The following is a 12,374-nucleotide window of genomic DNA, read 5'->3' on the forward strand; positions in this document are numbered from 1 at the left end:
CACACACACACAGAGACAGGGTGGTGATAGCCTTGAGCCAAAGGTTGCTCCGGTAAACTTCCAGGTATGAAGGTGTGAAGCAGGATGTTGGTAAAGAGTCTCACACTAAAAAAATAAAGGTTAACCCCACACACACACACACACACACACACACACACACACACACACACACACACACACTCTCTCTCTCTCTCTCTCTCTCTCTCTTCCTCAGACCGACAGCAGGAACTGTTCCTGCTCGGGCGGTTTCTTCACCCAGGTGCCGAGGCCCGTTTCCTGCAGAGATCTGAACCACTGCTGCTTCACTGTCTGGTATGGACGCGCCGCCATCTTGGCCTCGCAGTACATGAGCTGGTTTTCCACCGAGCCGGACACGCGAATCCCCGACTGCAGACGACGGGCGAGCAAGATAAGAGAGGGAAAACAGAGAGAAAGAGAAATTAGGATTCCGATAAAAGCGACACAGACATGCAGATAGGAAGGGATAACAAAGAGAGGGGGATACAGCCGGGGCAGGGAGGCTAAAGGTTCCGTGAAGAGGGGAGAGAAGAAGAGCGAGCAAAACAAAACGAATGAGCCGGCACAAATGCATTTGGGTGGGGTTGGGGTGGCGGTGGAGGTGGGGGGGCTTCAACAGCTGTGTAATCTCCCCATTTAAATTTCACAAGCAATTGAACATTCTCTGTGCTTTTTGTGCATTCCTATTGTCGCGAGGGGAAACAATGAAGATCGGCGGAGAGACAAGTCTGGAGAGAGAGAGGGAGAGAGCAGAAGTTTCTTTTGGAGATTAGTGCGACTGCTCTTGCGTGGCCCCTTATATACGGCGCGCAGGGAGCACTTAGGGCGGGGGCCTCCTCGAGTACTTCTCCAAATAATTATGGTTTCATAGTCATTATGCTTTAACGGCCGCCATTTGGCGACGCAGGCACTGTCTGTTACATAAAGTTTCAGAATGGAAATGAAAGTGCAGCGAGGCTGTGTGCTGACGGGAAAGATCCGAGCTGCCAGTTTTTGATAAGCCGCATAGAGAGCAGATGTTGCCGGGCCGACAAATGTATCTACGGAAATTCCATATATCCTCCGCAGAGCGCTCACCTGCAGCCACGGCACTCTGGGAATGTGATACACGTGTCTGTGCTTTTTAACTGAGTGGCTGTCGGCGTCCATCTCTCCTGTTAATGTCTCTGCATTACTGATTCCTGATGGCGGAGGATTGCATTGTGTTTGACACAACTGAGTCTCTTTCCAGCACAGCAGCAGCAGCAGCAGGCAGTGTCAGTAGAGCAGAGAGGTGAAACTGAATTGTGTTCATATGAAAATGTCACATTTGTTTTGGCTCAGATTAATTAAATTGTACAAAATATTCTCCCGACAAGTAAAAGATATACGGTGGAAGGTGGTTTTTAATTAACATTTAAATGAATAGGACAGATATTTCCTTGTGTCATAACAAGCAAAACAGTATAATTCATAATTGTAATGATGGCTGTGTTCCAGAGGGTTGGTTTGTATTGTGTCTGTTGCTTAAACAGAACAGAGCTATCATCAATGTTATACCTGTGCTTTTATACTATAACGCAAACATCCAAATGAAGTGAATAGTTACAAATGTAAATTCCCATGTCATTTGTTTATTTGTTGTTGACTCCCTTGTAGTTGGGAAAAGGGGATCAACTCTTGTAATGACCCTTTAAGCTCTCGAGATAGGTTTGTATCAGAATGAAATGCACATGAACAGATTTAAAAAGAAACGTGGAAAGAAAAAGATTGTTTCCATCGACTCGGAAAAGCAGTAGGTTGGGTTATTTATGACTTTACGTCTAACATGATGGTATGATGTAGTGCACTATTTCTGTTTCCATTGCAATTTGTTTTATTGTCACACCAACTTTTCCACTCCAGCCATATTTCAAAACTTCTTTGCGATATTCACTTTTTTTTGTTTCTCAAACTTTTTGCAATTCTATTGAGATTTCTTAATGCTCATATTTAAAATGGATGTGGAGGTGGATTGAAGCACACCTTCTTTCTACCTTATTAACCGTCCCCTCATAGATGTAGCTGAGCCCCTGACCTTTGCCCTCACCTTGCGGTAGAGTCTGTTCCAGCGGGTGAACAGGGTGTGCTTGCAGAGACGTGAGGGTGTCCCTGCGTCCCGTCTCCGCCCTGTGGATGTGTTGACCGCCTCCAGCTGAGCATCGCCCAGCGTCCAGTTGACACTCACACAGGAGGCCTTCCCCGGCTGCTGGGACTCGGCACTGCTCAGCCCTACAGGAACACAACACAGGTGAGAGAGAATTAACTTAGGTGGACTCAATCTCAATAACGACGCGCTTGTGAGTAAAATAAGGTGATTTTACACTTTTGTTCTGTTTAACCTTCTTTTACCCTTCGCTCACTCCCTCAGGCTAATGGCAGACTAAGTTTTGCAGAGTCAACCTGGGTCTGAATCTGCATGGCTGTTTATCTGAAGCTGTGATATATCCTCAGAGAGGGGGGTGAACAGGAGGGCTGTTGAGCGTATAAGAAACCTTTGTATGAGTTAAATGTGTTTTTATGCCATACATTTCATTTTCAGGTAAAAAGATCTCCCCTAAACTGGACTTTTTGTCTTTCTTTTCTACCCTATTCTCCTTCTCTTTGTGAAATAATAAGCCTCGCTAGCAAAGCACTCGAAGCGATCAGTCGAGGAAATAGAAAGTGACAGAGGTAGAGGAAGAGAGGAGATGATTGACTGTCAAGTAAGCTGTACAAGGTTGTACAAAGTTTCTCTGTAACCATAATCCTAATTAACTATTAATCTCACTGCAAATCAAAGACGTATTTCGACCCTTTAGGAAGTAAAGTGTTGGACTCTTTTGCCAATTATTGAGTTAGCAGCTAGCAGCTAGCAGCCGTTAGCTCACCTTGCATAAAGACTAACCCCAACGGTCTCCTACAGTGTGCTAAACCACATTGTGTTGTGGCAATAATACAACGGAGGAAATGATGAGTGCAATATATGAAGGCCTAACACTTCCAGAGACAGTAACATGAAGCATAGACAAACAGAGTCTGATCGCCACGTGCTGCTTGAACACTAAATCCACTCTAAATCTGTAAAACTGTTTTCAAAAAGGAATTTCTGTGGAGGATTTCACCTTGACTTCTGACCCACTTTTTCATGATAGCATGTGATGTTAAAGTACCTTCACAGAAAATGAGCAGACAGATTCTGTGCGACGGGTGAACAACAGTTGCCTCTGATCTCAGCGTCTGACAGACAGCTTGTTATAGTACAATACCTGGTGTTCAATACCACGATACATGCCTGCAGATCATCTCCCTGCTTGCCACACTCATTTTCTCGTCTTCACTCTTCCATTCACCGATTTCAGCTCTTCTTTTCTGTAGCTCCTTGGAGCTGGAATGAATTGCCTGCCACAGTAACAATCCTCCAAGTCTCTTATTACCCATCTCTTCTCTCTTGTGGAGACGCACCTCTTTGAACAAAAGACCTTCCTATCCATCCTGCCTTTTCCCTTTCTCTCGCTCCATTCATGGCTCATTTCACCCCTTCAAAGGACTTGACTCCTCTGTTTCTGGAATAGCCAATTTGATTTTTCCCTCATTGAAGACTTGATCAATTTCTCTTCTGGGAAGTGTTTGGCAGACATGAAAGAAGTGGATTTACAGCCTTTGGTTATGGGACTCCTAACTGTACAGTACACATTTACTAATATTTGAGGCTTCTGTGCAGCCACAACAAAGAATAGCCTGTGTTTAAATGTGCACATTACATCCATCCTGTAGTAGCGGATGGTTTTAAAAATGTTCCTGAGGCGTTGGAGCAGCAGCGGCGGACTAGTGAAGCAACAGGTATGCCAAAAGGTCTGTCTAAGGTGTAGCAACATATTGAGGTTGATGAGACAGGAACAGATGTAACTGAAAAGTTACTGGTTCGAATCCATGAAATATTAGGTAAGAGGGTTTTCTATTCACCTTCAGCAGCACGTAATCGCCAACTGCTTCAAGCTAACAGTTTAACATAAAAAACAAACAAATACAATCTCAAGAATCTAGCTTGTGTACAGGGTCAAGTATAAGGGGTTATAATGTATCTAGGAAACTGTCATTGAACAACCGTTATCAATGTTTCTTTTATCTACCGTTGTCCTTTGCCCAAAATGACAAAGCCCTGCCATAGTTTCTGTTCTGCGGTGGAAGTGAACAGCAGGACGAGAGTGAAGGACAGTCCATCAATGTGTTTGGCCCTCGGGGGTTCAGGTGTAGCGTGATAAGAGCGGTCCCTGCGATCCCCGGGAATTTCCTCTAAGGGCGTTTCTTTTAAATAACCCTGGACACACAATAGCTGCGGAGCTCATCAGAACCAATGAAAGGAATGGAGGANGGGGGGGGGAGGGGTACGCACACAGCCATCTGAATGCAAGCAAAGCCCTCTTTTCGCTTTATTCCCCTCCTGCCTTTCTGTCTCCTTCTCTTCCCCTCCGCCTGTCTCTCTCTCTGTCCGACCCCCCATCAGAGTGAATGGCTGTCTGATAAGGGCTGTGATTACATTGATTTGGTGTAGGGCCATCTCCGCTGTTTGTCCATCTTCCTCCCCCTTCCTTCACCCTTCTACCCTTCAATTGACTGCAGCTACTCGAGGTACTGCAGGTGCAAAGCTCTGACGCTTTGCGATGGGTGGACACACAGAACACATTGTGAGGGCATGCCTCTATCATACGGTAACACCAAGTATCCTCAACACTAAAATAAAGAAAAGGAATATTCTTGGAAAAACCCCTGTATAGTCATTTAACCAACTATGTAATTACTTTGAGGTTTATTCAAGTAAGTGTAAGTAAGTGTGATTGATGAAGAAATAGATGGTACTTGACTACAATTATCCAAAAAGTAACAGCAGCTTGTAATATCTGAAACCAAAAACTCCAAATTGGAGGACTCAAATGACGCCATTCAAAACGCCATTGAACAAATCATGAGAAATGACTTTCAACACCAGAGGACAATCCGGTACAATTATCAATCTTGATGAGGATAGGCCTCACAAAATATTCATCCTCATGGCACCCAATTACCCGGAGCAGAGCCCTGCGACGCAAAGAGCTCCTGTGCCCTTCAAGAACTATACTTTAAACCTGATCAAAGTAAGGAAGGATGTATCAGATGTATTCAATGTGTGCATTTTAGGGTTGATGCAATGATGATAAATATATACATGTTTCCCAGTTTGGGATTGTCTCTGACTTTGTTCTCATCAATGATCCCTAGCAACAACATGTGCCCTACATCGCTGCGTGTCTCTGCCGCTCAGCCTCTCTGACTGGCCTAGATCTGAAGTGATGGCTGACGCAGTCTCTACAAGTTGGATGTCATTCAGATCCTCTTCCAGCATTCATCCTCACAACAAACGGAAAGCCTCAGGTCTCCGTGGAGCCCCGGAGGCAGACGCGCCAGACAGCTTCATAGCTGTTGCTTGTCTGGCACAATGTAAGTGTTGAAAACCTGGAGTACATCTGTTTGTTAAGAGTGTGTGTGTGTGTGTGTGTGTGTGTGTGTGTGTGTGTGTGTGTGTGTGTGTGTGTGTGTGTGTGTGTGTGTGTGTGTGTGTGTGTGTGAAGGTGATCTGTGGTGATTTATTTAATGTGGAGCTGGATTATTTATTAAAAGGAAGCTCTGAAAATAGACACGGTACTCATATGGCCCAGGATCTCTGTATGGGATGGCCCCATCTGAATACTACAGAAATGTAAAGGCAGGATGTGAATAGAAAGCACATTCTGTCATTTAGCATGTGAATATTAAAGGGAAGTGGAATATTTTTTTAATAGACCACTCTGAAGCCAAGAAAATAATCAGTTATCCAAGCAGTGACTTCCTGTTTAAGTTTAAAAATGTGCTAAATACAGGGAAAGCTGAACTAACATTCCTCAAATGGACCTTAACATGTTGATGTGTTTAAAAAGTGGAAATGTATCCATGGTGTTTTCACAGCTTGCTTCTGCTGCCTCCATTTGGCAAAAAAAACATTTCAGTAAAACAGTTTTTTGTGGTTAAACACAGCACATTTGTAATTACTCCAATCACATCCCATTTTAGAGTTTCCAACAACAACAACAACAACAAGTGTTTCATTTTTAAAGCATCACTTAAATTCATGGAAGGAAGTTGGAAGAAGTTGGCAGGAGGTAATTTGTTTAATAATTTTGCACTGTTTTCAATATTTTCAATACCCAAATTGGCACCTTAACCATCTTGATGATTCCCAGACCCCTCCTAATAGAGACCAAGCACCAGCTATAGTTAGAGGTATTGTGCCACTTTCTGGTGTAAAGACTTCCTAAAGTTATTGTTAACCTAAATGTTTTTAAAATTATACTTAAGACAGACTGTCTGTGTGTGAGTGTCGTACCGCTGAGCAGGGGCTGGTTGCGTCTGTGCGTGGCGGGCAGGGGGCCAAAGCGCTCCTGCCGCTGGTTCAGAACACGGCCCAGATGGCCAGTGTGCCGCAGGCTCCCGACGGTCACGCTGTGCAGGTACACCGGCTCCACAAAGTGGCTCAGCAGCGCCCCCTGCAGGCCCAGGATGTTCCATCTGAGGAGAAGGGGTAAACAGAGTCAGGGATGAAGCGGAATGATAAATCAGGAGAAGAAGGTGAGAAAGGAAGGAGAAGAACGTTATAAAGAGTGTGTTTGAGGATGAAATGTGTACATAAAGAAATAGGGAGGGAAGGTGCAGTTTGGGGAAGGGAGATAGAATCAGGGTGCGAAAGGAGGAGAAAGGGGAGAGATAGAAGGATATAAAAAAAGAGAGAGACAGATGTGAAAGCTTCAATGACAGGTAGAGACAATTTGATCATTATCTTGATGTGGGACGTGATGAATAACAGCCATAGGACTGACGACACACACAAACATACTACACGCACACATGCACGTAATCTGACAGACACACGTCCTCCACTCCCATTTTCCCCTGGTTCAGAGATACAAACCATCATCACCACCACCGACAACAACACTGCCAAAGGTCAGTCCATCAGCATTCAGTATGTGGAACAACACATTAGCATATGTGCATTCATCAGTGCCATGAGGTTAATGCACTGCACTGGGCTGCAGGCAAGCTTCCGTCGATTGCTCAGAGCGAGGGGCGATCACTTCGGGGTTTGTTTAGGGAGATCCACGAGTGACACCAAATCACAGTGGGGCTAATCCTGCCAACACCGACACCTGATACTGTAGCCAGCTGGTCATGTGCCACCGACTGTTGAAATCCTCTCTATTTAACCAGCAGATGCTAATTTATGGATGGGAAATTATAATTACCGTGTTTATTCTCATTTCCGCCCTTCATGGAGAGTATAAGCCTGAGCTGGGTCTCCTGTGCTGGACTAATGAACTTATGCGAGGCACAATCACAGGCTCGACATTATGCTACTCATTTTTAGATCATTGTTCTTTTTGTTAATCAATGTCTCTTTATCATGAATGCAATTACAGCGGCTGCTTGTTTTTTTTGTTTGTTTTCTGTCTCTTGCCGACTTAATAATCACTCATTACGGCTTCTTTTGCTTCCCGAGCAGTCAATTAACATCAGCGGCTTTCGGGGAATCACTAAACAGGCTCATGATGCAGCGACCGCCTGCCTACGCTGTACCTGCAATCTGTCAGCAACATCGGTCCTTCCCTCTAAAGCAGAGAGGTTTGTTTTAAAAGCACACACACACACACACACGCAGAACTTCAGTGCTCTGCAAAAACAGAAATAGTTTAGCCTGAAATATTAATTTACCCCGAAAGCAACACCGTGAATCAGAAACATCTTCTAATCTCATGCAAGAAAAGACAGCCATCTGGCTTGGGTGTGTGAAATTTAAAGAGAGGAGAGGGGAGAGACCTCTTCTCTCTCCCCTCTCTCTGTCGCTCGACATCTATCCTTTCTTCCCTCCCCCGGTAAACGGCGACCATTAAAGTAATGTGTTCATCTGCATAAAACTGCAGTGGAATGGAGAACATCATCGTTATATGAAAGCCATTAAGGCCCCTCAATTAAATCCAGCTGTCGACTTCAAATCAAATATTAGCAAAGGAACCTTTACCAGGCCTGGCTTAAGAAAACAAAATAATGATCATCAGGTTTAGTCATGGCGGGGTGACGCTTTATCAAAAATGTTTATGATAAGAGCAAAGATCTCTATAACTAACTATACTTTAGTGCAGGGGCTGAGGGAAGTGGGGAAATAAAAAAGTAATGGGAGGTTGCAAAATGAGAGTGACAGAGGACAAGAAGAGTATCCAGGGGATCACTTTAAGACTGCAGCAGTGTGTGTGTGTGTGTGTGTGTGTGTGTGTGTGTGTGTGTGTGTGTGTGTGTGTGTGTGTGTGTGTGTGTGTGTGTGTGTGTGTGTGTGTGTGTGTGTGTGTGTGTGTGTGTGTGTGTTGAGTCTAAGCTCCTCTCAGTTCCACCCTCCACCCTGACCTTGATAAACTGGCCCTTGGTGACCCACTCACTTTAACGACGGCCACCCATCATTTACAGCGATATAAAAAACGGAAAGAGGAGTCTTTGGAGCAAACAGAGTTTGTCTGCCGTCCGGCCTGGCGGGGAGGGGATGGTGTAAGCGAAGAAGAGCAGGGTGTCCCTTCTCCCTCCCCCGTCACTCTATTTTTTTGTAAAGTAATTGCTTTCACCCCCGTTGGTGACCTGGGTAGATTTAATCACACCATCTCCAGCCCTGGCCAACTGAATCAAATTGGTCAAATTAACAACGGCTCCACCGGAGAAGGCTTCACCTCTCCCTCTGTGTGCATGTCCTTTCACACACACAACACCGGCTCAGCTGTAGTCCTGCATGGCTCAGTTGGCACAGCTTACTAAGCTTAATTCTAGTTTTAGTTCCTGTTGAGCCTCAGTCCTTGCAGTACAACTGAGCCCTAATTGATTTCAGATATTTCAGAGAATTAAACAAAAAGGGTGGAAGTAGACAATTATTATTGTTACCTTCATTGTGTGCAATGTACTTTAAGCTATACAGTCCACTACTTCGAGTTAAATATTTTATTTATTGATGGTTCCATAGATGGTTCATCATTAGGTTAAAAATCTCCAGTACTTTAGATTGTAAAAAATAAGAGCCCTTACTTTGGGTTTAATGTGAATTAGCAAATGTTAGCATGCTAACTAGGGCTGCACGATTGGGGGAAATAATCTAATTGCGATTTTTCTGACAGATATTGCGATTCGATTTGCGATATTTGTTTTTAAGCGACCCAACGGAAGTTTATTGTAAAATGCGGCCATATCTCCGGCTAGGAATGTCGCATCGACGTGCTCCCGTCTCTAGCACCCCCGCAGCCCGAGCTACGAGTGAAAGAACTAAACTTACATGAAACTTCCGTTTGGTTGCTTAAAAACAAATATCGCAAATCGAATCAAAATATCTGTCAGAAAAATCGCAATTAGATTCATTTTTAATTAATAGATGTAAAACATGTGATGGAGCATTACTAACCTGACTGTTTGTTTTACCAAGCCATCGAGGAAAGCTCCATTGGAAGCCATTTGGAAAAGTATTTCAAAAATACTTGGCAGGTGATTGGATCAATCTGTCTATCACCTTCTATCATGGGCCACTTCTGATTGGTTAACAATGGCTGGTACATGTGGAGCACAGCACTTCTGATTGGTGTGGATGACTGACACACAAGAAGAACAAAAAAAGAAAAAAGAAATCGCAGGCTTTGCAATTTGATAATTGCATAATTTCAAATTTCGATTTAAAATAGATGAATCGTTCAACCCTAATGCTAACACACGATACTAAGATGATGAGGGTGGTCAACATTATTTTAATGGTTTGTGCCATTTTACTCGGCAATCGTAAATCTGGGCTGCGAATGACTTCACAATGGAGTTTATCGCGTTCCAGTACACAAGTCTGAAAACCAAGAGCTAACAACGTTAGCTTTGGAGCCATTGTAAGCTAAAAACCCGTTGACATCAAACCATTACAAAATATTTTGGGGACCTCTGTCTTAACAAAAGAAATGAAGATATTACTACACATATAAAGTTAAAGTTGAATTCACAAGCCACTCTGTTGCTTATTTCAAACAACTTAATACACAGGAGCTTTGTGTTTTCATCCTGAGGCTACATAGTCTGGTCTGACTTGTAGCGGCTAATACTAGCTTACTTTAGCAAACCTTAGCATGATAGGTGACCTTTAAAGCAACCATGGTTTTTACTGATGTGCTTAGATATACTGTATTTAAAACGGAATTAAATGGACAAAAAACAAATAGCCTTGTTGAACATGGTGATAACAGCTCAAATAATAACATATTTAATCATAAAAAACAGTTATCACCTTTTTTATTAACGTGGCTTACTGTTTCAAACTTAGAACACATAGTTACACAAATGATGTGTGTGGATGCCTCCTCTGCCTGAAAAGATGCCTTCGCTCCGCACATATGCGGGCAGTGTGAAAGTGGAGGCGGGAGAGCAAAGCTTCCCTTGTTTACCATAGCCGTCTGTCTTGTAAAGGCTTGCCAACATGCGGACGATACATTAACAATTTAAGGACATACATTTTGTTTTTGTTCTCTGTTTTGGATACAAGTGTTACAGTGACACTGCAGTAAACACATTATTTTAAATAGTTTTTGCCATGTTCCAGGTAAATGCTGGTATGACTAATATAGGAAAATAAGCTCACAGATCTAAAGATTCAAACAATAATGTGATTAATACCCTCATTCATTAGAACGGGATTACCTGCTCAAGTGACATATGGGAAATCTATAGTCCCCATCCGGACTACACATTTCATATACAGCATGACTCATGGCAACACCAACATGCTATAAAAGGTAAATATCAGACAAACCTCTCTATGGCTCGTGAAGCACATTTTTAGAATGCTTTATTTAAACAGGGATCACTGCTTCTCATAAAGAAGATAAGCTGCTAAGAGTTAACCTTTCAATCAACCCTTTTAGCTGTCTTTTATAACAAAGGCCACAGACCTCCTGGGTGAAAGGATTGGTTGATCAGTTTGGAAGGAGTTTGTATTAGGGTACCATCTGACCTTTACAATATAATCAACTGAAATATAAAATACAATGCCAGGGAGTAAAAAGGACAATTCTATTTGAGGCATTAATGTTGTTTAACTACTAACTAAAAATAGTAGCATTTTTTATATACTTTATCAAACCTGCGCTATCTTAACAAATGACAGCACAAGAGCCTTTTATCTGTCCAAAAAATTATATATTTACAGTTTAAGCTCTCAAGGAGATTAATCAATTTGCAGGATGTTTTGGGGATTTTTGGTTCAATTGACTTTTGAGTCAGAATATAAATAGGGAGTTTAGGTTGTTTTTCAAAAGGGTGCCAGAATAGGAGAATGCTACCTTAAACCCTGATATTATACATGTTTTGAAGCTGGATGTACATTCGGAAAGCACTGACCTGGTGATCTTGTCGGTGCAGGACATGGTGATGAGCTGCTCGCCCTGTAAGACCCCGTCCCACGTTTGGACCGGCCCCCGACCTCGCACCGGCACCGTCCCCTCTCCTGACTCGATTTTGGTCCGCAGGTGGCTGCGATGTTTCCTCAGGAGGTGTCTGCTGCTGTGAACTGCCAACACAACACAAAGCCTGAGCTTCATCACTCTGCATTATGTCAGTCGCTATTACATGGCTTTGCTTGATATCCAATCTAATTAGCTATTAATGAAGCTGTTATTTCTAAATAACACAAAGTGTTTCAGATCTAATCACGTCAATAAGCACCCAAGATTGATTTTGTAGACTTCTGATCTAATTTACTGAAAATACACCAGGTCACGTTTGTGATCTAAGATGGAACACTTTTCCAAATGTTCTCTTAATATATAACAGAAAATGATCCATTATGTGTTACACTTTAGCTCTTAAGTGGTACATTCTCTGTATAATTAGGGATGTTTGCAGCTACTAATTATAAGAGTGCACGTGTAACTAGCTGCATGTAATTAGAAAACAAGGAATGTTCAATATTGTGGTTATCCAATAAACATTAAAACAATACTATCATATATTTGGTAATACACTGGCACTGTTCTCAGCTGTGCAAAACATGCAATTTCCTTTACAAAGCAAAAAGTTTAAATGAGGTTAATAGCTTAATTTAGGGAATTCAATGTATTATTTTGGGACCATTGACTGCCTAATTGTTAATGAAGTAAGCATTTTACTGGCTGTATGGAGGGAAGAAGGAGAAAGGAACCATTTTCCTGGATGAACCTCGGACTGTTTATATTAGGCATGGTATGACAGACTATGGTTACCAACAGAACAACTTCTTAACTTTTTAACCC

The 12,374-nt window shown here is 42.7% G+C and overlaps 1 protein-coding gene and 1 long non-coding RNA gene across 2 annotated transcripts in view; one reads left to right on the forward strand and one right to left on the reverse strand.

The window, feature by feature from the left end:
- Positions 1-12,374, reverse strand: part of adarb2 (adenosine deaminase RNA specific B2 (inactive)) — a 48,458-nt gene continuing 36,084 nt past the window's right edge. The window contains exons 6-9 of the mRNA XM_010775570.1: positions 11,485-11,653; positions 6,416-6,597; positions 2,087-2,268; positions 1-387 (exon numbers count right to left, since the gene is read on the reverse strand). Coding sequence (XP_010773872.1) covers positions 211-387; positions 2,087-2,268; positions 6,416-6,597; positions 11,485-11,653 — 710 coding nt within the window. The 3' untranslated portion in view covers positions 1-210. The remainder of the gene's footprint in view (positions 388-2,086; positions 2,269-6,415; positions 6,598-11,484; positions 11,654-12,374) is intronic.
- On the forward strand, positions 2,178-11,584 carry LOC104949246 (uncharacterized). The gene is made up of 3 exons (XR_798785.1): positions 2,178-2,287; positions 5,275-5,493; positions 11,506-11,584. It is a non-coding gene; the product is annotated as an uncharacterized lncRNA (long non-coding RNA).

The sequence above is a fragment of the Notothenia coriiceps genome, unplaced genomic scaffold, assembly GCF_000735185.1.
Source record: "Notothenia coriiceps isolate Sejong01 unplaced genomic scaffold, NC01 NC01_scaffold00015802, whole genome shotgun sequence".
Taxonomy (NCBI): domain Eukaryota; kingdom Metazoa; phylum Chordata; class Actinopteri; order Perciformes; family Nototheniidae; genus Notothenia; species Notothenia coriiceps.